Source organism: Salmo salar, chromosome ssa06 (genome assembly GCF_905237065.1).
Source record: "Salmo salar chromosome ssa06, Ssal_v3.1, whole genome shotgun sequence".
Lineage (NCBI taxonomy): Eukaryota > Metazoa > Chordata > Actinopteri > Salmoniformes > Salmonidae > Salmo > Salmo salar.
Genome location: NC_059447.1, coordinates 64739279 through 64765849, shown reverse-complemented (window position 1 = coordinate 64765849; position 26571 = coordinate 64739279). Strand labels below are relative to the sequence as shown.

Below are 26571 nucleotides of genomic sequence, written 5' to 3'. Positions count from 1 at the left end.
TGTGTTGTGACAAGGTAGGGGTTGTGTACAGAGGATAGCCCTATTTGGTAAAATACCAAGTCTGTATTATGGCAAGAACAGCTCAAATAAGCAAAGATACATGACTGTCGAATCAAATGCTATCGGTCACATAAACATGGTTAGCAGATGTTATTGGGAGTGTAGCGAAATACTTATACTTCTAGATCCGACAGTGCAGCAGTATCTAACAGGTAATATCTAACAAATTTCACAACAAAACCTAATACACACAATCTAGCAAAGGAATGAGAATATATAAGTATAAAATATATTGATGAGCAGTGACAGAGCGGCTAAGACGCAATAGATAGTAAATAATAGATAGTGAAGGATACAGTATACAGTATATACTGTACATGAGACGAGTAATGCGAGACATGTAAACATTCTTAAAGTGGCATTATTAAAGTGACTAGTGTTCCATTTATTAAAGGGGCCAATGATATAAAGTCTGTAGGTAGGGGGAAAACTTTAAGACATGAAGGTCAGTCAATCTGGAAAATTTCAAGAACTTTTGAAAGTTTCTTCAAGTGCAGTCGCAAAAACCATCAAGCACTATGATGAAACTGGCTCTCATGAGGACCACCACAGGAAAGGAAGACCCAGAGTTATCTCTGCTGCAGAGGATAAGTTCATTAGAATTAACTGCACCTCAGATTGCAGTCCCAAATTAAAGCTTTGCAGAGTTCAAGTACAGACACATCTCAACATCAACTGTTCAGAGGAGACTGCGTGAATCAGGCCTTCATGGTCAAATTGCTGCAAAGAAACCATTACTAAAGGACACCAATATGAAGATGAGACTTGCTTGGGCCAAGAAACACGGGCAATGGACACTCCAAATTTGAAATTTTTGGTTCCATGTCTGTGAGACGCAGAGTAGGTGAACAGATGATCTCAGCATGTATGGTTCCCACTGTGAAGTATGGAGGAGGAGGTGTGATGGTGTGGGGGTGCTTGGCTGGTGACACAGTCGGTGATTTATTTAGAATTCAAGGCACACTTAACCTGCATGGCTACCACAGCATTCTGCAGCAATACGCCATACCATCTGGTTTGCGCATAGTGGGACTATCATTTGTTTTTCAACAAGACAATGACCTAACACACCTCCAGGCTGTGTAAAGACTATTTGACCACGAAGGAGAGTGATGGAGTGCTGCATCAGATTACCTGGCATACACGATCATGTGGCTGCTAGCACCATCATGAAAAGGGGCATGAGGGAGGCCCTACAGTCAATATTATACTTTTCTAAGTATTGAGAACACTCAGTAGCAGGTAATGTTGAAAAGTAGTCTTTATTAAAAGCATGAGCTGGCGCACACCCAGAGAAAATGATTTAGTGTAGAGGTGCTGACTACGCTGAAGAAGGCACAGTGATGCCGAAACATTGGTATTTTTTTTGCCCAATAAATTACTGGTAGGTTAAATGGAGTGTGCAACTCTCTTCGTTTTTATAGAAAAGTAATCTTTAGACATGGAAAATGCAGTTGTGTAATTGACTAAAACAAGCAGATAACAATAAACTGGCGTTTGAAAAAGGTCAACTTTTTGCTATGGGATAACCTAGGTAACCACCGGTTGTTTTCCCCAGAGATGGGCGGGCCATGACGGTCCCTGAGGTCCCTCCCCTCTTATCTTCTTTTTCTTCGATGGGGTTTAACGGCAGTTGGCATCCAATATTAATGGTGCATTACCACCACCAGCTGGACAAGGTATTGAATGAGAAAATAAAAAAACATTGTGGGAAAGGGGGAAAACAACATCATACAAAATTAAACACATCAACTAACAAAACCCATCCCACTTCTTCAATCACAGTCCACTCCAAAATACCTCCCTACACGGCTCAGGGTCCTGTGATGGCTCGAACATTCACCAACAGGATTTCTTGCACGGCCTCGGCTGTGAAATCACGAAGACACAAAAAAAATTCAGCTCCCTTCAATGATTCCAATTTTCTTGGACTTCTTCTCCGCTTGCACTGTACAGTTTATGACTATTGCAATAAATAAAACAAAGCCCACCTTTTAACATGAAGCATTTCACTTTCACTCGGTTGATGAGAAACCTTCACTGGTCGTGGAGGCTCTACTACCATTGTTTCTTCCCCGCCACTCGTTCCTTCCAATCTTCTTACCGCCTCCAGATAGGAGACACGCTGGACAGTCCTGACTCTTGCCACCTCAGTCTCCTTCACCTGAACAGGGCACTCCAGGAAATCAGGCACATACTCACCTCCACAACTGCAGCATTTCACTTCATCTGGCATACGATATTCTTCCCTTCTGTCACATGACCAAATCTTTTACATTTATGACACTGAAAGGGTTGTGCACAAAAGCTCCAATAGGGTATCTCATGAATGTAACGCCCTGGCCATAGAGAGGGTTTTTTGTTCTCTATTTTTGGTTAGGCCAGGGTGTTACATGGATGGGCGTTCTAGGTTTCTTTTTCTATGTTGGTGGTTTTCTTTGTTTCGGTTGTGTATGGCTCTCAATCAGGAACAGGTGTAGATCGTTGTTGCTGATTGAGAGTCATACATAGGCAGCCTGTTTTTCCTTTGGGGTTTGTGGGTGAATGTTTTCTGTTTAGTTTGTTCGTTCCTGACAGAACTGTTGCTGGTTATGTTTGTATAGTGGTCATTCGGTTATTAAAATCTTGTAAGATGAACACATCCTCCGCTGCACCTTGGTCTCATTTGAACGACGGCCGTTACAATGAATCCTAACTTTATATGAGAAGGGAGAGATTCTTCATCTAAGAACAGTAGCATGGATGAAGTGAATTTATTTTCTCCATCTACCATACAGGTCAGTCGATGTGCACCAACCACTCCATCGGTGTCTTCAGTTCTATCCTTATATCCTATATCCTGCCTTTACTTCTTGTGCAACCCCAGAAATAACCCCCTTGATTGGCACCCTGCTACAAAAATCCATACAGGAAACATTCCACTCTGATATCTTTTTGAGTCTTAAAACACGCTTCTTCTGCTCCACAGACACACAAAAATTCAAAATAAGATCACTTCTTGTGACTCTCACCGACTCCACACTTTCCGCCTACACATTCCAGAATTTCCTCAAGACGTTAAACAGATTTCCCAGGTCATATTGATCCAAAACCCTCACTCTGACTAAAAACTAGTCCAGAGATGTATTTTTTTCCACGACAGCTTTACTTCTCGTTTCCCTTTTTCTTTGCCATGGTAAACCACTCATTCTCACTTTCTGTGCTATTATCTTCACCCGACTCACTAGCAGTTTCAAACAAAACCTCAGTTTCCACCATCTTTCCACTATCGTCTCCTGGGTTGAAAGCCTAACAACTGTTATGGTTAGAACACTTTAATTTATAGGCAGAGTTATACGGTCACAATCCACACAATATCAAAAGATTCTGGGAATGTAATGAAAGAAATAAAAGCTGAAATAAATCATTCTGTCTACTATTATTCTGACATTTCACATTTTAAAAATAAAGTGGTGATCCTAACTGACCTAAGACTGGGAATTTTTACGAGGATTAAATGTCAGGAATTGTGAATAACTGAGTTTAAATGTATTTGGCTAAGGTGTATGTAAACTTCTGACTTCAACTGTATGTTTCAATATGTTTGGACTTTTAGCATTTATAGCAATGGTTATCAACTGTACTGCAGGGATGGAACGTCACAGAAAATTGAAGTTGTAGTGGCAGCTGCAGAGAGGTATTTGGGTGTGCGAGACTTGACATCAGAGGAGTTACAGAGCGTGTTAAGTGGTGGTTTCACATTCTTTCAAGTTGGTGGCCTGAGGTAGGATTAAATATATTTAAATAGTGGAGTAGGGTGGTGTTGTTTTTTATTTTTATTTGTTAACTTTGTTGTGTGAGTGTAGTGTTAGATGGCAGGGTATTTGTTTATTTTATTTTATTTATAAGGGATTTGGACTCCAGACTAGTAGGTGGCGGTAATGCAATATTTATTGGATGCCATCCGCCATTAAACCTCATCGAATAAGAAGAAGAACGCGATGGCTAACACTTCCGGCTTATTGGGAGGAAACGTGCTTCGGTCAAGTACGTTCGGCTTTTGTTTACATATTGTGCATTACGTGAAATGCGTCAACAGATTGAGAACGCACACGGCAGAATCTACCGGTGCAGCAAAAACTTGGGTAAAAAACCTACCCTACCCTATCTCCATCGCCTACTGCCAAAAAGACCAACAGCATGTACAACCGGTAAAGTAAATGTAAATATGATTTTTATTCAACATTCTGCCTTATAGAGACTGTTGCGTCTTTTTCATAGCGACTTCTTTCAGATACATAGCTATGGAGTAACCATCAAATCAAATGTTGTTTGTCACATGCGCTGAATACAACAACCTTACAAACAATGACATTTTAAGAAAACAAGTGTTAAGAAAGCATTTACTAAAATAAACTGAAGTAAAAAAAAAAAACAATTAAGGAGCAAAAATAAAATAACAGTAGCGAGGCTACAGTATATACAGGCGATACCGGTACAGAGTCAGTGTGCGGGGGCACAGGTTAGTCGAGGTAATTGAGGTAATATGTACATTTTGGTAGATAAAGTGACTATACATGGGTAATAAACAGAGAGTAGCAGCAGCGTAAAAATGGGGGCCGGGGCGGGCAATGCAAATAGTCCGGGTAGCCATTTGATTAGCTGTTCAGGAGTCTTATGGCTTGGGGGTAGAAGCTGTTTAGAAGCATCTTGGACCTAGACTTTGTGCTCCGGTCGCGCTTGCCGTGCGGTAGCAGAGAGAACAGCCTATGACAAGGGTGGCTGGAGTCTTTGGTAATTTTTTGGGCTTTCCTCTGACGCCGCCTGGTGTAGAGGTTCTGGATGGCAGGAAGCTTGGCCCCAGTGATGTACTGGACTGTTCGCACTACCCTCTGTAGTGCCTTCCGTTCGGAGGCCAAGCAGTTGCCATACCAGACGGTAATCCAACCAGTCAGGATGCTCTCTGGTGCAGCTGTAGAACTTTTTGAGGATCTGAGGACCCATGCCAAATCTTTTCAGTCTCCTGAAGGGGAATAGGCTTTGTCTTGGTGTGTTTGGACCATGATAGTTTGTTGGTTATGTGGACACCAAGGTACTTGAAGCTCTCAACCACTACAGCCCCGTCGATGAGAATGGGGGCATGCTCTGTCCTACTTTTCTTGTAGTCCACAATCATCTTCTTTGTCTTGATCACGTTGAGGGAGAGGTTGTAACAGTCTGATGTTTAGGAAAAGGACAACATTTCACCTGATACTAGACTTCATCCAAACTGTTGATTTTATGTGCATTTTACATGTACTGTACTTTTCACAGCATTTTGTTGATAACGAAATCTGAAAATACTCTGGATACATTCAGTAAAATGTGGAGTAGGTGCAACATAAGACAAAAAAAATGACAAGGGTTTGAGTGAAAAGACTAGGTGTCTCCAAGTGGCCATACACCTCTCCAAACTGTGCACAGTTCCTAAGTCATTCCAATGCACTTGTATGACTCAAAGAAGTCTTCAGCTATAAGGTGCTTCTTTGAGCTCTCTTAGCTGTGCCGTTGAGGAACTAGAGCAAGTTGTTTGGTTGTTTGAAACACAACCCTGCATCCCTGCGGTCACACAATTACAGTTGTTGTTTACGTAACCCCCCCGCAAAAAAAAAAAAACAGCCCCGCAATCTGGGCATCGTTTTAGGCAATTCAGAGAAACAGATTGTAATTTTGGTGTGTATAGAAAGGAGTCTTGAGTACATTAAGGTGCGTGTTCAACGTCAAAAATGTCTTTACAATAGAATAACCGGCTCATTCTGTTCAGAACAACCCATGGTATGGCACCTTATTAACTGTACATCAAACATAGTGATCTTAAACATTGAATATTACTTTTTAGTCATTCAGCAGAGGTTCTTATCCAGAGCAACTTACAGGATCAATCGACAGATGTTTTTCACTTAGTCGGTTCGAGGATTTGATCCAGCGACCTTTCGTCACTGGCCCAACTCTCTTAACCCGTAAACTACCTGCCACCCCATGAGTTTTATGATATGGAAATGTTAAGTGCACATTTGTACTCGAGGGTATTTGACTTGCTTGTATGACTTCAAAGCAGTATTGTATTATTGTTTTAAACGTCTCATCTTTCAAAATACATTGAGTCATCTTAATTTACAGCATTTCCCTCACTCGGACAACAACACATTTGCTAAAGTTGCCCAATTAGCGGGAGGTATGGGGGCAACTACTTGCCGCGTGTGGTGCTCAAGTTCAGAACGGCTGTCAGTCAAAACCAATATAGCACCGTGATGCGCGTAGCCTGAGCTCTGACGTCAATTATAGTGTATACAGGTATGCGTGTAAAGGGTTAAGACCAGGCCTATTCATTTGAGCTGTAAGCTCACCCCGTTTTAAATAGAAAATCATGTATCCGCCTGCGTAAAGAAGCAAGTGATATTGCCATTGGAGCGCACATGTAACATTACCACTAGAGGGAGCCACAGGCATAGAATGTATTTTTTAAACCACTTGGTTTTCCTGTTTCACTTTCTTCACTTTCAAAAATATTGAAATTGTGTCCATGTTTCCCCACAATTTATGAGAAATGTACCATTTTCTTTGATGTTATGGTGTTTCCCCTTCCCCAGGTTACCAGTGGGAGTACAAGTAGAGGACAGGCATGAAGCCTGACGGCTGTGCAGGGGTCTATAAGAAGGACTGCTTCTCCCTGCTGTCCAGTCATCCAGTGGAGTACTTCCGCCGGGGCATCCCCCTGCTAGACCGGGACAACCTGGGCTTGGTGCTGTTACTTCGTCCCACGGGACCCTTCAGCCCAGAGGCCTGTGTGTGTGGCCAACACACACCTCCTTGTTGCATGGGGACATTATGCTGGCCCAGCTGGCTTTTCTGCTGGCAGAAATCAGAACAGTGTTAATTTTCAATCTGGGTTGAATGCCCTGTCTTTGCCATCAAATCAACTTTTATTGGTCACATACACATGGTTAGCAGATGTTATTGCGAGTGTAGTGAAATGCTTCTGCTTCTAGATCCGAGAGTGCAGCAGTATCTAACAGGTAATATCTAGCAATTCCACAACAAAACCTAATACACACAATCTAGTGAAGAAATGGTATGAGAATATATAAGTATCAAATATATGGATGAGCAGTGACAGAGTGGCTAAGATGCAATAGGTAGTAAAGAATAGATAGTGAAATTAACAGTGTACAGCAAGTTGCTTTACTATGCTAGACAAAACTGTGTGAAGCAACAGAATGTTTCCCGCAGTGTGTGTGTGTGTGTGCAGGTGTGTGCCGGGGTGTGTGTGCAGGTGTCAGGTCAGGAGGAGAAGAGTCCCAGAGGCCAGTGGATCCTGACCGTGCCCATTTGGCCCCATAGCCTGGGCGTCACCCAGCAGTGCCAGTATGAGACGCTGCCTACAGGTAACCCATCATCCAACCCTCTCTTTTACCCCACACTCTCTCGGTGAAGAGCTTTAGGCCATTACCAACACTGAGGAAATACACCCTTCTTTCCTCTGATCTGTATGTGACATTAATGCTCTTCTCTCCTCCCAGATGTTGATGGGGGTATCTCCAACCTATCTGTACAGGACTGAAGCACAAGCTATGGCAACTATGATCAGGTCAGTTATCCCCGGTTGCATTTCAGGGTTAAGTAATAATTTGGTTGAGACAGACAGTGCCCGTGATCCCTACAGTCAGTTAGTTCTGTCAGGTAACTGTAGGAGATCTGATCCTGTCAGGTACTGCACCAGCTGTAGCTCCTCTGACTCACAACAGACCTTCAATATTAATGCTTTTCAAATCAAATTGTATTAGTCACATGCGCCGAATACTACAGGTGTAGACCTTACAGTGAAATGCTTACTTACGAGCCCCTAACCAACAATGCTGTTTAAAATAAATACGATAAGAATAAGAGATAAAAGTAACAAGTAATTAAAGAGCAGCAGTAAAATAACAATAGCGAGACTATATACAGGGGGGTACCGATACAGAGTCAATGTGCGGGGCACCTCTTAGTTGAGGTAGTATGTACACGTAGGTAGAGGTATTAAAGTGACTATGCATAGATGACAACAGAGAGTAGCAGTGGTGTAAGGGGGGGGGGGCAATGCAAATAGTCTGGGTAGCCATTCGACTAGATGTTCAGGAGTCTAATGGCTTGGGGGTAGAAGCTGTAAAGAAGCCTCTTGGATCTAGACTTGGCGCTCCGGTACCGCTTGCCGTGCGGTAGCAGAGAGAACAGTCTATGACTAGGGTGGCTGGAGTCTTTGACAGTTTTTAGGGCCTTCCTCTGACACCGCCTGGTATAGAGGTCCTGGATGGCAGGAAGCTTGGCCCCAGTGATGTACTGGGCCGTTTGCACTACCCTCTGTACTGCCTTGCGGTCGGAGGCCGAGCAGTTGCCATACCAGGAAGTGACGCAACCAGTCAGGATGCTCTCGATGGTGCAGCTATAGAACCTTTTGAGGATCTGAGGACCCATGCCAAATCTTTTCAGTCTCCTGAGGGGGAATAGGTTTTGTCGTGCCCGCTTCACGACTGTCTTGGTGTGCTTGGACCGTGTTAGTTTGTTGGTGATGTGGACACCAAGTTAACTTGAAGCTCTCAACCTGCTCCACTGCAGCCCCGTCGATGAAAATGGGGCCGTGCTCGGTCCTCTTTTTCCTGTAGTCCACAATCATCTCCTTTGTCTTGATCACGTTGAGGGAGTGGTTGTTGTCCTGGCACCACACGGCCAGGTCTCTGACCTCCTCCCAATTGGCTGTCTCATTGTTGTCAGTGATCAGGCCTACCACTGTTGTGTCATCGGCAAATTTAATGATGGTGTTGGAGTCGTGCCTGGCTGTGCAGTCATGAGTGAACAGGGAGTATAGGAGGGAACTGAGCACGCATCCCTGAGGGGCCCCTGTATTGAGGATCAGCATTGCGGATGTGTTGTTACCTATCCTTACCACCTGGGGGCGGCCCGTCAGGAAGTCCAGGATCCAGTTGCAGAGGGAGTTGTTTAGTCCCAGGGTCCTTAGCTTATTGATGAGCTTTGAGGGCACTATGGTGTTGAATGCTGAGTCAATGAATAGCATTCTCACATAGGTGTTCCTTTTGTCAAGGTGTGAAAGGGCAGTGTGGAGTGCAATAGAGATTGCATCATCTGTGGATCTGTTGGGGCGGTATGCAAATAGGAGTGGGTTTAGGGTTTCTGGGATGATGGTGTTGATGTGAGCCATGACCAGCCTTTCAAAGCACTTCATGGCTACAGACGTGAGTGCTACGGGTCGGTAGTCAATTAGGCAGGTTACCTTAGTGTTCTTGGACACAGGCACAATGGTGGTCTGCTTAAAACATGTTGGAATTACAGACTCAAACAGGGAGAGATTTAAAATGTCAGTGAAGACACTTGCCAGTTGGTCAGCGCATGCTCACAGTACACGTCCTGGTAATCCGTCTGGCCCTGCAGCCTTGTGAATGTTGACCTGTTTAAAGGTCTTACTCACATCTTCTGCGGAGAGCGTGATCACACAGTCTTCCGGAACAGCTGGTGCTCTCATGCATGTTTCAGTGTTATTTGCCTCGAAGCGAGCATAGAAGTAGTTTAGCTTGTCTGGTAGGCTCGTGTCACTGGGCAGCTCTCAGCTGTGCTTCCCTTTGTAGTCTGTAATGGTTTGCAAGCCCTGCCACATCCGACGAGCGTCAGAGCCAGTGTAGTATGATTCGATCTTAGTCCTATATTGATGCTTTGCCTGTTTGATGGTTCGTCGGAGGGCATAGCGGGATTTCTTATAAACTTCCAGGTTAGAGTCCCGCTCCTTGAAAGCGGCAGCTCTAGCCTTTAGCTCACTGCAGATGCTGCCTGTAATTCATGGCTTCTGGTTGAGGTATGTACGTACTGTCACTGTGGGGATGTATGTAAACAGCTACAAAGAATACAGATGAAAACTCTCTCGGTAGGTAGTGTGGTCTACAGCTTATCATGATATATTCTACCTCAGGCGAGCAATAGCTCGAGACTTCCTTAGATATCGTGAACCAACTGTTATTTACAAAAATACATAGTCCGCCGCCCCTTGTCTTACCAGACACCGCTGATCTCTCCTGCCGGTACATCGTATAACCAGCCAGCTGAATGTTGATATTGTCGTCGTTCAGCCACGACTCCGTGAAGCATAAGATGTTACAGTTTTTAAATGTCCTGTTAGCCTCTTGGGGCTAGGTGGGACGCTAGCGTGCCACCCGTGGTGCACTCCATCAACAGCAGGTGCATTTCAAGAGCGGCAAATTTGAATCCAAATAAATGTCAAAATTCAAATTTTTCAAAAATACAACTATTTTACACCATTTGAAAGATAAACATCTCCTTAATCTAACCACGTTTTACGATTTCAAAAAGGTTTTACGGCGAAAGCATAAATTTAGAGTATGTTAGGACAGTACATTTACAAGAGTTGTGTGTAATGTTGTGCCAATTCAAAGACAGGCGTCACCAAAACCATAAAACCAGCTAAAATGATGCACTAACCTTTTACAATCTCCATCAGATGACACTCCTAGGACATTATGTTAGACAATGCATGCATTTTTAGTTCTATCAAGTTCATATTTATATCCAAAAACAGCGTTTTACTATGGCATTGATGTTGAGGAAATCGTTTCCCTCCAATAACCGGCAGTCAAGTCAACACCACAAATTAAATAATTAAAATTAGAAAACATTGGTAAAATATTATATTGTCATTTAAAGAATTATAGATTTACATCTCTTGAACGCAATCAACTTGCCAGATTTAAAAATAACCTTACTGGGAAATCACACTTTGCAATAATCTGAGCACTGCGCCCAGAAAAATACGCGTTGCGATACAGACTAGACGTCATGTTGGGGAGATCTAAAATCGAAAATACTATGTAAATAATCCATTACCTTTGATTCTCTTCATCAGATGTCACTTCCAGGTATCACAGGTCCATAACGAATGTAGTTTTGTTCAAAAAAGCTCATCATTTATGTCCAAAAATCTCCGTCTTCTTAGCACATGATCTCAGCCAGCCGGACTTCTCGTCATGAACGAGGGGAAAAATATATTTCCGTTCGTTCAAACATGTCAAACGTTGTATAGCATAAATCATTAGGGCCTTTTTTAACCAGAACATGAATAATATTCAAGGTGGACGAATGCATACTCTTTTATAACGTATTGGAACGAGGGTACCCAACATGAACTCGCGCCAGGTGTCTAATGGGACATCATCGTTCCATGGCTCTTGTTCGGTCAGATCTCCCTCCAGAAGACTCAAAACACTTTGTAAAGGCTGGTGACATCTAGTGGAAGCAATAGGAAGTGCCAAAATATTCCTCAGCCCCTGTGTTTTTCAATGGGATAGGTTTAAAGTCAATACAACACATCAGGTATCCACTTCCTGTCAGAAAATGTCTCAGGGTTTTGCCTGCCAAATGAGTTCTGTTATACTCACAGACACCATTCAAACAGTTTTAGAAACTTTAGAGTGTTTTCTATCCATATATAATAAGTATATGCATATTCTAGTTACTGGGTAGGATTAGTAACCAGATTAAATCGGGTACATTTTTTTTATCCAGACGTGCAAATGCTGCCCCCTAGCCCCAACAGGTTAGTAGTTTAATCTTCCGCTTAACTCTTTGATTTTATTCTCCAAGGATTGCACGTTTGCTTGCAGAATGGAGGGAAGTGTTTTTTTCTCTCGATCGTCTAAGAATTCTCAGTTGAGTGTCTGTGCCGCTCGACGCAGCTCTAATTTGTTTTGAACAGCGTCTGCACATCGGATGCATCCACTCATCCCTCTCTCGCCGTCTCGCTCACTCTGTTTGTATGCATTGGAGAGAAGAGGAGACGAGAGTTGACAAATCCTTCCCGTACAATATTAACGCGAAGCGAGGGGAACTGCTCATAGGGAGAAGTGACGAGTCTATCCCTGGATGATTTGTTGTTTGTCCAGTGCAGTCATTGCAGTGCTCCAACTTCAAGGAGCATCTGTCTGTGTTAATTAACAGTTGAAGTTAAGCCTGTGCCCTATGTGACAGTGTGTCTCTCCTCCTCCCCATGTCCCACCAGTGAGTCCAGACCCACTATAGAGCACAGTCTGAGGCTGACGTCAGCCTACTCCCACTACCTGAAAGAGGACGGCAGGCCTGAGATCACCACCTGGAGACTGCATGAATCAGGCCTTCATTGTCGAATTGCTGCAAAGAAACCACTACTAAAGGAAACCAATAAGAAGAAGAGACTTGCTTGGGCCAAGAAACACGAGCAATGGACATTAGACCGGTGGAAATCTGTCCTTTGGTCTGATGAGTCCAAATTTGAGATTTTTGTTCCAACCACCGTGTCTTTGTGAGACACAAAAATTAGATGTAATAAATGTATCACTAGTCACTTTAAACAATGCCACTTTATATCATGTTTACATACCCTACCTACATTACTCATCTCGTGTATATACTGTACTCTATACCATCTACTGCATCTTGCCTATGCCGTTCGGCCATCGCTCATCCATATATTTATATGTACATATTCTTATTCATTCCTTTACACTTGTGTGTATAAGGTAGTTGTTGTGAAATTGTTCGATTACTTGTTAGATATTACTGCATGGTCGGAACTAGAAGCACGAGCATTTTGCTACACTCGCATTAACATCTGCTAACTATGTGTATGTGACCAATAAAATTTGATTTGATTTGAATGGATGATCTCTGCATGTGTAGTTCCCACCGTGAATCATGGAGGAGAAGGTGTAATGATGGGGGGGTGCTCTGCTGGTGACACTGTCTGTGATTTATTTAGAATTCAAGGCACACTTAACCAGCTTGGCTACCACAGCATTCTGCAGCAATACACCATCCCATCTGGTTTGCACTTAGTGGGACTATAATTTGTTTTTCAACAGAACCTTCACACTGTATAGCGGCTTTTTGATCAAGAAGAGTGATGAAGTGCTGCATCAGATTACCTGGCCTCCACAATCACCCGACCTCAACCCAATTGAGATAATTAGGGATGAGTTGGACCACAGCATGAAGGAAAAGCAGCCAACAAATGCTCAGCATATGTGGGAACTCCTTCAAGACTGTTGGAAAAGCTTTCCAGGTGAAACTGGTTGAGAGAATGCCAAGAGTGTGCAAAGCTGTCATCAAGGTAAAGGGTGTCCACTTTGAATAATCTCAAACACTTTTTACTACATAATTCCATGTGTTATTTCATTGTCTTGATGTCTTCATTACTATTCTACAATGTAGAAAATAGTAAAAATAAAGAAAAGCCATTGAATGAGTAGGTGTGTCCAAACTTGACTGGTACTGTACACTGCATACAACACAGGATTTGTTGATTGATTTTTTATACTTTTAAGCAGAGTGGATTCTGACAATCAAAATATTATTTATGATGAGGTGGTTCATGTAATGTGAACTCTACAGATGCTGCAGTCTGCTTTGCTGCAGTGCAGTGAGCTGTGGAGGTGATTAGTCTCCCAGGCTGCAATTATGTAACCATGACTAGGGCCCTGAGTTTTTCTTCACTAAGATCACATCATTAGGGAAACGTCAGGGCTTTAACCATGCCTGTTGTATGTTACTTCCAGAGGGTCCATTGCCCAGGCGAAGGCTGCAGCTGCTGGCCAGACTGGCCCTGGTGGGACAGACAGACCTCGAGCACAACTCCTCTGACCATCTGCTCATACTCATCTGCTCCGCCTCTGCCCCTGAGACTGGATGTCAAGGGTTAAGGGTCAGAGCCTCAAACAAACCTGGAGGTCAAAGAACTGGAGAGACCAGGGAATTTACCCATACCTCTCACCAGCAACCAATAGCTTTTGTCTCTGTCTCTCATATTTTCATATCACCACAGAGAAAGACTTTCATTTTAATGACATTTATTGATGATCTTGCAACTTGGCAGTGGCCTATCTCTAGTGGATAGGTATAGGCTACTGCGTCCAGATGTTTACACTTTTTTAAAAACTTTTTATGTTATTTTACATTGATTGAAGATATTATGATAAGAGACCTTTTTATATTTGAAGGGTTTTAATAAATGTTGACATGAATTCATTTAAAAATGTGCGGAATATAAGGAATAAGGAATAGCACTGAGAAATCGACATGTTTTATTCATTATGTCATTATGCACATGAGCACATACTATTTGGTTTGATAATATTGGTATTGAAAATGAAGGCTATTATGTTACAGCTATTGTACCTTATTTAACACAATACAATACCTGCAATTAAAGACACCCTGTACATGCATATAGTTCTGCTCTGTAATTATGTCACATTACATTGAATGAGTTCCAGGGATTGTTTGAACGGTACTTCTCAGAGATAACCAAAGGCACACAGGTGGACAGAGAAGCTTCCACGAGCTGATCAGAGAAAAGTGAGCGTTTTCTCACCTGGAGAGGAATGAAAATGAACCCAGGGTACATAACCTTGAGAGACGAACCTGCTTGTGTGTTAGGTGAAAAGCTAATTTATAGGAACAGAACAGTCATCTCTGCCTTTAGATGAAGAATCACTGGAGTCAGCCTCCTGACAGGCAATTTCTCTCAACACGTTGGGAGTGTTTTCAATATTCTACACACTGCAGAATCCTTAGGATTGTTCCTAATATTGCCCTTCACTCTTTTTCGTTAGACCGAAACTAAGTCAGAGTTTGAGGACATTGAATTTGGAATTTCTTGTAGTGAAAGAAGCAACTCTCCAAAATCTATTGTATTTGGTTGCCTTATATAATGGCCACATTAGTGCTATCAACCGCCCTGCTCTAGCACACAAACCGCTGCTTGTAAACTTCTATCACTATGTGGCCTTAATTCTGTTTTGACATTGCTCACATTCTAGTCAAAATATGATCAAGTCTGTGGCCAAATTTAATTAGTGTGTGTTTCCTTGCCAGGGAAATGCCAAGGTTTTTAAACAAAAATAGGCACTTCACACCCATGTCCCATTCAAATAAACTGGACTTGCTTTGTTTGATCATCTTTGACTTGTTTTATCTCAAGTCCATATCACTCAAATGTTTTTGTAAATGTGCTGTTCTTTGTCTTTCTGTATTTTTCTCCATCTGAGTTCCTCACTACCTAACCCATACATGGTTGGTGGTGTGAACTGTGAATTAAGGCCATTATGACTCACGTCTCTGGTCTTAGAGTTCAGTGATGTTCTGCTGATATTGCAAAGCTGCTGGTGTTGCTTTGTGGGATTTCTGGGATGAAAGCATTCACAGGCTGATTGTTTGACGGTTGGTGAGATCCAGCCTCATTGATGATGACTCATCTTCTTGCTTAGACATGGGATGAATCCTAATACTTTGAAGATGATTCCTTTCCTTAGCTCTTGTCCTTTACCCTCATTGACATTTGTCTATTAGTTATTTCCTATTGTGTAATTTAGATAAGTGGGAATGAGGGATAGAAAACAAGGTCAGAAAGTATTGGGATTTATCACATTTATTTTCTAACTATACACAATGGTGGGACATGTACCCAACTGTCGTAATTGATTAAAAGTAAAGATACCTTAATAGAAAATGACTCAAGTAAATGTAAAAGTCACCCAGTAAAATACTACTTGAGTAAACGTCCAAGTATTTGGTTTCAAATATACTTAAGTATCAAAGTCAATGGTATTGCTAAAATATACTTAAGTATCAAAAGTAAAAGTATAAATCATTCCAAAATCCTTAAGCAAACCAGATGGCACCATTTGCATATCTTTTTAGCCAGGGGCACACTCCAACACTTAATTTACAAACAAAGCATGTGTTTCGTGAGTCTGCCAGATCAGAGGCAGTAGGGATGACCAGAGATGTTCTCTTGGTAAGTGTGTGAATTGGACAATTTCCCTGTCCTGCTAAGCATTCAAAATGTAAGGGGGTCTTCCCTGTGGCTCAGTTGGTAGAGCATGGTGTCTGCAACGCCAGGGTTGTGGGTTCAATTCCCACGGGGGGCCAGTTCAAAAAAAATTAAAAATGCATGAAATGTATGTATTCACTACTGTAAGTCGCTCTGGATAAGAGTGTCTGCTAAATGACTAAAATGTAAGGAGTACATTTGGGTTTCAGGGAAAATGTATGGAGTAGAAAGTACATTATTTTCTTTAGGAATGTAGTGAAATAAAAGTTAAAGTTGTCCAAAATATAAATAGTAAAGTACAGATACCCCAAAAACTACTTAAGTAGTACTTTAAAGTATTTTTACTTAAGGGCTTTACACCACTGAGTTTACACTACAGAGAAAGAGAGCGAGAGAGAGGTATAACGTTCCCCGGCATTCCATGAGCTGCTTCAGAGATGAGAAATTAGGGATTAATTTTATAAATCGTCTCTCTGTGTCGTTGCATGTCACACACAGCTGGTGTAAACATATTAATAGAGACCTGGCACCCTGTGCTTGATTATATACAGAGAGATATCAGTGCAGTACGAAACCATAGCCTACTGGGGAATATTCTGGAATTTCAGCATTTATATTTACTCCGATGGCGTCAAATCGGCCCGGTCTAGTCCTTCCTGTTGTGTAAAGTAATAACAACAAAGACAGAATTAAAAAGATAAATCATTTTTTATTATAACATGCTACAGTTGATAAAAAACATTGTCAACTGATCATTGTGACAGTAGGAGTTGGGAGGACATCATCTTCCACCAGTGGTAATAATGAAGAAAAAAAAACACTTTGTCATCATCATACATGTAAAAACAACAGGGACAGATTCTGAAGGCTCATTTCAAGAGAATAGTGAGTTCTGTTAGCCACATCAGGGCTTTTGAAGCCTCGTTCGTACCTGGCACTAAACATGCATCCTTGGTCCTGATCTTGCCCACATTCTAATTGTGCCCACACAATCAGATCATAATGTGTCTTTTGATTGTATACACCGGTCTACAAATGTGGGCACAATCAGGATCTGGACACAATCAGGACAAAGGACGCATGTTAGAACCAGGTATAAACGGGGCTTAAGAAATGCTTCCATTAGTTCTGCTGTTGATCTACCATTCATACTTATCCTCTTCCACTTCAGCCAATGGGTCAAAAATCAGCCCTTTCCAGAAAGATATGACAACATTACCAGCCAACTGGTAGCTCTAGCATTAGTATAGAAAGAACACTAACACCCAGAGTTCTAGTCACTTACATTCCCATTTATGAGAAGAGGCCAAGAGAACACCCCTCATGAAATGCACTTTAATACAGGTAAAGTAGTCTCATCTAAAAGCTGAGTTACAGTTGTAAACACAAAGGTTAAGTAGAGTTCCACATCATGCTTAGAAAACAGCTAAATATTCAGTAGCGCTTAGCCCCAACAGCATTGCCTTTCAAGTTATCATCCACTGAATGCAGTAGGTGGTGGTACATTATAGTGGTGGCAGCTTTTTTCAGGTTAGTCATATTAGGTAGTTATTCAGATAACTTGATTCTTATATATATTTTTTTTAAACCACCATTTAGTAAATACAAAATCGCAAAAAAATCCATCTACAGTCATCATGAGGAGTGGTACCGTTTTTCTTCCACCGTATCCCGTTGGATGGTACGTAACGTTTCAAGCCTATTTAGTGTTCAACCTGTTAACAAAGCAAGGCCTTTGAAAATTGATACTGCTACAATGTGGAGTGTCCTTCTTTAAAATCACACATCATCATCATCATCATCATCATCAAAACAATGTGTTTTATGATGTGTTTCCACCACATCATAAAAACAACAAACTGCATGATTAAACACTGTACTGAGTAATATATTTATTCAAGAAACAGCAAAGTACACCAATGGAACTCATCCATAACACGATTTATCTCAAAACTAAACAGTTAAGAGTAAAAAATCAATTTAAGCTACATCCCTTTCGAGTACTATCTTTCAGTTCTCAGATTTGCAGCAGTGAAAGCAGTCTTTTCTCCCGTTAAGTCTTTATTACGGCAGTTTTTAACAATAAGAGTGTTAAACCTTGCCTATATAGATTAGACAAAGGATTGTATTGTGTAAAAAAGAAGCGCATTGTGCTTCTGTAGGATTGTAAAACCAAAGTCAAATATTAAGCTGGCTGTTTTGTGCTTAGAGTAGTCTTTCAGACGGCTGGTACCAATGACGTTGGCCTTAATGGTATACTGTCAGACTAGCAGCACCAATTCACACTAATCAAAAAGGATCATATGAAACATCACTGCACTGATATTGTTCAAAATTCAATATAACAAGACTGGATTTCAATTCTGCTGCAATCTAGAAACCCTTTGGATGGAGGAAGACATACGGTTATCTATCATTATTTGCTTGATGTGCATAGCTTCTTTAACCAAATGCTACAAAATCTGATATTGTTCAGTTGGCACCCCCCTGCATATCTGATGATGATTTTTGAATACAATAAAAAAACATTCTAAACAATTTCGACAATGCATCCAGGCAGTTAAGAAGGCAAATGAGGAGCTTTAATTTGATTGATATGTCCGTCTTGCGGTGTTCAGTTCAGTGTTTGCATTCTTAACTTCAAGAAAGGCCTCTAGTTAGGAACTACATAACATTATCAAACATATGTTTTTGCATACAACTGTATAGTGAGGCATAAAAGAGATGACATTTGATTGAACCTAACTTAACGTGACAGGCGTAGAAAGACGTTTTAGGGCGACTCCGCATAGGCTAGATTCAACCCAACGTCACTGTCAAATTCTTTTTGGAATAAAAGGTCATGTTCTGGCTAAGCTCCAAAGCATCATTGTCAGCCAGCTTTGATTTCTTTACAAGAACAATTGCTTAAAACATGAATTGATCTATACCAGGGATCCCCAACCCTGTTCCTGGAGAGCTACCGTCCTGTCGGTTTTCACTCCAACCCTAATCTAGCACACCTGATTCTAATAATTAGCTGGTTGATAAGTTGAATCAGGTTAGTTACAACTGGCGTTGGAGCGAAAACCTACAGGAGGGTAGCTTTCCAGGAACAGGGTTGGGGATCCCTGGTATATGCTGTATCTGTGAGAAAGGAGGGCGGGCCGACAGAGACAGAGGGGATCATCTAACCCAGAGCTAACAGGGAGTCAGTCAAGGCTGGGGTTTGCCGCAGTACTCAGCAAGCTCTCTGCTTGACTGCTTTGGTCTTTGGCCCCTCTGGGTTCCCCTCACCTCAGGCCTACAGTACCTCTCTCTTTCTCTCTCATTCACTTCTAATCATCACACTGAGCTGCAGCTCAGCCCAGCGGATAACTACTCAACATTCTTTACAGGCTTAGGCAAAACAACAACTATTCAATCTAAAGAATCTTTACATTTTATGAAGGGCTTGAAAAAATAGATATGTCACACTATTTGATGTTTTTTACATGGTGTCAGCATCAAATTCACAACTCTTAAAGCTCACTTCACATTGTAAATGTGACTGAAGTGTAACTGTTGATCTCCTTTTTACATAAAACAATGTAGAGCACCCTCACGTACAGTATGTACTTCCCTAAAGGCATGAGAGATCTTCATATGATGTCCGCTATTTAGACATAAGTCCTTTATTCAAAACATAATAGATGTGTATACAGAATGCATACTGTCCTTCAGGAGTAGAGCAATGTTGAAATACTTATGATGTATGTGTTCGTACTGGATGTCAACCTCCAGTGTAGCACTGAGCATAATGTCATCATCTTCACCCTTTTAGAAGAGGCTGGTAAAACCCTATAAATACTTTATGAATATGATATACACAATGTCTGTTAAATAGATATCCCATTTGAGGGTTTGTGAGGCGGACTGGGGGGTGGGGGGGGTCAGAGTGCATGAAAGAAGCACCATGGACAGGAGAGGGTGGGATGGGGGTAGTGGGTCGCGGACACCAGGAGAATGAGTCTCAGATGCGGATCTGGTAGCCGTCATTCAAGGTACTGAGTTCTGCAGGCTTTCGATCCAGAGCTGCAGGTCTGCAAAAAGAGAGAGATCGGACCAATTAGCTTAGCATCGTATATTTTAGAGCAGTAAAAGACAAATAGCCAATCAGACTAAGGCCCTATCACGTTAGCTGATGAACTGTGTTGAACACCTCAGACACACTCAATAACGTCCTACTGAAGTGATGATCCTCTTTCACGCACAGAGCAAAGGTAAGATGGGGAATAATTGACTAAACCATTTGCTCATGTAGAGAGCCAGTTAGTCAGTTCCCCAGTGTCAGTGAAGCCTGGGGCATCCTTTAGTGTCATGACCTGGGTGTAATACTGTTTTATGAAGTGTGGTCACGTAGACTGGCTCCCCATAGGTTCTCATCAGCATAGTGCAGTTGTCCTTGGGCTGAGGAGAGCAGAGGGGCAGCATTTTCTGACACGCACGCGCGCACGCACGCACGCACGCACGCACGCACGCACACACGCACACACGCACACACACACACACACACACACACACACACACACACACACACACACACACACACACACACCGTCAGGCTATCAGAAGCATCTGATACCTATTGTTGAGCTCAGAGAGTAAGAGTGAGTGATACCAGAATAGGTATTGGGTTTGTGCTGTAAAACAAACACACACATTTAGTTTGTCAGGGAACTCAGAGGGAAATAGAGGAAGAGTTAGAGAAAGAGAGAGAGGTACGGGGCAGACAGAAAGGGAGTAGTGAGTGAGAGAAAGAGAGATAGAGAGTGAAGTATGAAGTAGCGTCAGGACAGACAGTCAGACATCACTTTATAATCCTGCACTGTGGTGTTGCTGTCCTGTCAGCTCAGCCCTGCAGAGTTCTAGCACACAACACTGGCACTGCTAACACACACACACACACACACACACACACACACACACACACACACACACACACACACACACACACACACACACACACACACACACACACACACACACACACTATGCAACCAAACCTGGGTTCTCAGACCCAAAATATCCACACACACACACACACACACACACACACACACACACACACACACACACACACACACACACACACACACACACACACACACACACACACACACACACACACACACACACCGCCTGGGTTCTCAAACCCAAAATATCCACACACACACACACACACACACACACACACACACACACACACACACACACACACACACACACACACACACACACACAGCACCTTCTATCTCACTGACAAAAATACATTTCAAAGAGAATAAGTATTTCTAAAAAGAGGCTTACGGGTTAGACATTCATATATAAGCACTATCCATAGTAACCAAGGTTTCATATTTCTCCTCTAATGTTGTCTGTTTTCAATATTCTGCTTGGCTCGAAGACCTGAAGGCACTCCTCCTGTCAGTGTTTCTCATGCTCCATTCCCTCCCTCAGAGTCTATTTCCTGCTCAGCAGGGTTGGGGTTAATTCCCCAAATTCAATTATACTTCAATTCTCTCTTGCTGTAAATTCCATTTAATTCAATTCAAATTCCAGATCAGTCTTTGAATTCAGAGATAATTCAATTCTTCTAAATTCCAATGTTAGGTCAATTCCAATAATTAAATTCTCAATTCAATTCTATCCTCAACAATTCCACAACTTCCAATTAGATTTCAATTCCCTCAGGCTTTCAGGCTGATCATGTCACTGTTTACAGTTTTTTCCAACTGCTTACACACAAAATCTTTTCATGTCACACGATTTTTGAAACCTCTCACTCAAAGTGCAAAACTACACACCAAATATCCAAAACCATAAGCTATTTCTCAGCCTCAGTTGTCAATTGCATAAAACACTTTTTTCAAAACACTACACACAATTCTCTACCTAAAACACAAAAATCTAACAGGAAGTGACTTGCTTTCCTTTTCCAAACACAACCAATCAAAATGGTACACTTATTCACCAGGTCACACACACACTCCTCACATGTGCAAACACTAATTGCTTAACTGATCACTAACCAATCACTGCTTTACTGTAGTATAGGCCTATAAATAGGTCAAAGGTCAGATTATCTGTTTTGAACAATGGATGCCAACAATGGACAGAGAGCAAGAGGAGTAGGAGGGAGAGGGAGGGGACAACAACGAGGACAAATTCAAAGACGAAGAGTTGGAAGAGGAGGAAGAAGAGGACGAGGGCAAAGAAGAGAAGGAAGGAGAGCCATCTCTGATGAGATTAGGGCAACACTTGTTGATCATGTGATCAACCACGGTTTGACCATGAGAGGCTGGACTGAGAGTCCAGCCCAACTTGAGTCGATTTACAGTGGCGTCCATAATTCGAACCTTCAGAAATGAGAACCGGTATGCAACTATCTAATGACTATTTTAGCATTACAGTAATGTACTGTAAAATACGTATGACTGCATAGTATTGCATAAACATTTGTAACTCTAAGCCATCCATGTACTGCACTGCATTGAATGAATGAGCTTGGTTATCATGCTGTACTACCTTTTTTTTATACATTGTTTACAGTTCCTACGCTGAACACATACTGTGTTTGAATTCTGTACAGAGTGGAAAGGCAAAGACATCATGGAGGACGAGGACGCTTGTTTACAGATGTACAAGAGACTGCAATTATAAATATGGTTTTGGCCAACAATGCAATTAGGATTCGAGAGATAAGAGAGCATATCTTCAATAATGACACCATATTTAACAACATCAATGCTGTAAGCCTGTCGACCATACAACGCATCCTCCAACAGCACCGAGTGACGATGAAACAACTTTACAAGGTGCCATTTGAGAAACTCTTGACAGTCAAGAATATGCGCCATGACTTTGTAGAGGTATGTATGCAACACTACTTCCAGTACTTCAGACATACCATATTTACTCATCTGTATATCGTTTTGTCTGTTAGAGAGTATTGGAGCTGGATGCCCATGTAATTCGCCATGAATTTATTTATGTGGATGAGGTTGGCTTCAACCTCACCAAAACCAGGCGCCGCGGAAGAAATGTAATAGGACAGAGGGCAATTACCAATGTCCCTGGACAGCGTGGGGGTAATATAACTATGTGCTGCCATCACTCAAAACGGGGTCCGTACAACACCGGCCATATGCTCACTTTTCTGGATGCAATTTACACAATGCTTGTCCCTGATCCAGATCAGGACCCTGCTAGATTTGTGGTTTTATGGGACAATGTTAGTTTTCATCGGGCTGTTCTGGTCCAAAACTGGTTTGCCACCCATCCACAATTTGTAGTTTTGTACCTACCCCCATATTCACCTTTTCTAAATCCCATAGAGGAATTCTTCTCAGCCTGGCGCTGGAAAGTGTATGATCGCCAACCCTATGCCCGCATGCCGCTTCTCCAGGCAATGGAGGACGCATGTGGGGACATAGAGGTTGCCTCTGTCCAAGGTTGGATACGCCATGCTAGGAGATACTTCCCTCGATGTTTGGCAAGAGAAAACGTATCTTGTGATGTGGACGAAGTATTGTGGCCAGACCCAGCCCGGAGAAGAGAGAAAGCGTAGTTTAGCACTGGTGACTGCCCCCCCCCCACCACCAATTCCTGGACTGCCCCCCCCGGGATCCCACACACAATTGTGTTCTTTACTGTATTCTAAAGAATATACTTTTGGTTTACATATGTTTATGGTTTTGTTGTATGCTACTGTATACAACAGTAATGTTCGGCCTAATAAATATTTTCTGTTTCTACATTGCATTGGTGTTTACAGTGTACTTGTTACCCCTCTCAGCAGATTACTTTCACTGTAGAACATTGTATTGAAATGTAGATATAAGCCTATGAAAGACCAAAGAGCTTTAGATTTAGAACAACAGTGTTTACATGGATATATCCAAAAATGTACTATTATGAACGCAGTGTTTGCCATTTGATGCAAATGCTTCATTCTGACATGTGTTTATGGCATTTTGAATGCAGTGTTACATTTTGAAGGAGATGTGAGGCATTTTGTGTGTGCAGTTTTGGGAATTGTGTGTAGAGTTTTGAAAAAAGGAGACCGTTTTGAAAACGTGTAAGCAGTTGGAAAACTGTAAACAGCCTAGCTATACTGCAAATATAGAAATATTTGAAAACAAATCCTGCATTCAACGTTTGATACTATGTGCATTCATTCCATTAACTAGGAAATGTAAAAATACTGAATTCTAATTATATTAAATTCCACATATGAAATTCCAATTCAAAAAGTCCAAACAGTCTTACTACAATTCAATTACATAACTTGAATGATTGTTGAAATTCGAACTGAATTCAACATAAATTCTCCACTTGAGTGAATTCAATAATTAAATTGGAATTTCAAATGAAATTGGAATTGACCCTAACCCTGCTGCTCAGTCTCCCCCATCCATCGATCCCCATCTCTCCAGCTCCCTCCGCCAGAAATGGTGAGAATAAGCACTCATCTCAACATCAAACCAATGCAGGCCGTGTATGTGTGAGAGTATCGGAGAATACTTCTTCAGTACCCTGGACAGCGCTCCAACTCCCTCCCCTGCTGCTCCGATCAATAGCAATCTGTCTTCCAGGGAGAGGCGGTACACTTAAGAGGCCAGGCTTCAACACTCAAAGCACCTAGTCAGTCGATCAGTTAGTAAGACAGGCGTCAACTCTCTGAGCCACACCATTCTCACACCCCATTCTCACATTAAGGCTTCCCAGCAGCCCTTGTTAAAAGCCCATCTTTCACCACAAGCCTCAGAATTATCATCATTCCTCAACACAAAGAAACACCACTGCTGACCATTCATCAGAATAAAGCCCTAAGTCCTTAGAGAGGACAAATTACTTGAGGGTTGGCTTTCTGTTTTAGGGCTGATCAAAACAATTACAACAGTGATGATCCCCTGTAGGGATCACAGTCCAACATGCCACTGCATGGGTTTCAAAGCTGATTACACAACATAGACCAAAGAGCTCTGTTGAACAATGATAACTCTGGTTTTGGGCAAAGTAAGGAGAGGCTAGTCTATGCTCACTGATGCCAAAGCAGAACGCAGCAGAGGTGATGGCAGGGACCTTTTCTGGTTAGTTGAGTCAGTTGCCACAGGGGGCCACACTGGCTCTGGGACACTCTGGTTGAGGTTACTTATATGGGCTGACCAGTATTGAGGAGAGTAGGCAGGGGGTGTGGAGGGGAAACACAAGGACAGAGGTCCTAGTATGCAGAGGACTGTTAGCAGACTATGCCACATGTCTGAACGTGGATGACTGCCCAGAACTGAAGGTACAGAGGGCAGAGGAGGTGGTCTGTGGTGGTTAGGGGACTCACAGGACATGGGGGGGCCAGTGAGCCAGAGGGCTCTGTGGTGTCTGAGGTTCCATGTATGGACCTTAGGCTAGCAGGCAGAGGAGAGGAGAGGCTGCAGGCCTAGACTCCGAGCTCTGAGGAAGAGAATGTATTCTGACAGGCCAGAAGCTCAGAGCAGGAAAAGGACAAACACAGCAGTTAACATTCAGCAGCCAGCCCTTCCCAGCCCATTACAGAATAGACAACAGCCAGCCCAGCTGCAGTACAGGCTGCCTCTACAATGTACAGCTAAAAAGGAAAGACAGTGAAGATACGAACAGGAATGACAATGACAATTTTGTCTAAAGCAACGGGTCTGACCATCTCGGACTTTCCTTGTCTAAACAACATCATTAAATATTTCATTTTTCCGTAAACAGGTGGTTTCCTTCCAAGCATTAACATATTCCAGTATTATAAACTGGGTGGTTCGAGCCCTGAATGCTGATTGGCTAACAGCCGTGGTATATCAGACCGTATACCACGGCTATGACAAAACATGCATTTTTACTGCTCTAATTGCAGTACGTTGGTAACCAGTTTCTAATAGCAGTAAGGCACCTTGGGGGGGTTTGTGGTATTTGACGGGTTGTGTCATGGTATATTGGCCATATAACCACACCTCCTCAGGCCTTTTTGCTTAAATATAACCTTGCATTTGATATCGGGAAACTGGGCGGTCTAGAAGGTTTCTTGGAGAGCAAATCTATAATTGTTTAGTAGTGATGTGACTCCTATGATGAAGCCAGATGAAAGTGACACAGCCAGAAGAGTGGTAAAGCAGAAAGTTGGCCTAGGGGTCTGTCAGCCTGTCTGAGAGGAAGATCCTAGGGAGGAAATCAATATTTATAATATTCATACACCTTCGTCTCCAGTGTGACACTTCCCACTGGGCACAGACGTCAATTCAACATCTATTCCACGTTGGCTCAACGTAATTTCATTGAAATGACATGGAAACAATGTTGATTCAACCAGTATGTGCCCAGTGGGTTATGACTATTTCATCTCTGTCGCTAAAGTCCATCTGCTGCAAAGACTTTGTCTACAAAGTGAAGTGAATTTCAGACTTTATCTCAGCTTCACATTTGAGTGTTAATGAGAACGATCATGCTGTGCTGAAGCCCACTGCTCAGCAGAGCTCCAGATAACTGCCTTAAGTGCATTACCTCCGTATTCAGTCTTTTTAATGGCACTGCTAACATCTATGGGTACATCTACTGAACCATTCATCCACAACAGAGGAGATTTT

The 26571-nt window shown here is 42.2% G+C and overlaps 1 protein-coding gene and 1 long non-coding RNA gene across 2 annotated transcripts in view; one reads left to right on the top strand and one right to left on the bottom strand.

The window, feature by feature from the left end:
• Positions 1-12805: 12805 nt before the first annotated feature.
• On the top strand, positions 12806-14336 carry LOC106578499 (uncharacterized). The gene is made up of 2 exons (XR_001322467.2): positions 12806-13222; positions 13668-14336. It is a non-coding gene; the product is annotated as an uncharacterized lncRNA (long non-coding RNA).
• Positions 14337-16632: 2296 nt separating this feature from the next.
• The window catches only part of LOC106607828 (tubulinyl-Tyr carboxypeptidase 2), a 50013-nt gene continuing 40074 nt past the window's right edge, over positions 16633-26571 (bottom strand). The window contains exon 8 of the mRNA XM_045720831.1: positions 16633-20004. Coding sequence (XP_045576787.1) covers positions 19935-20004 — 70 coding nt within the window. The 3' untranslated portion in view covers positions 16633-19934. The remainder of the gene's footprint in view (positions 20005-26571) is intronic.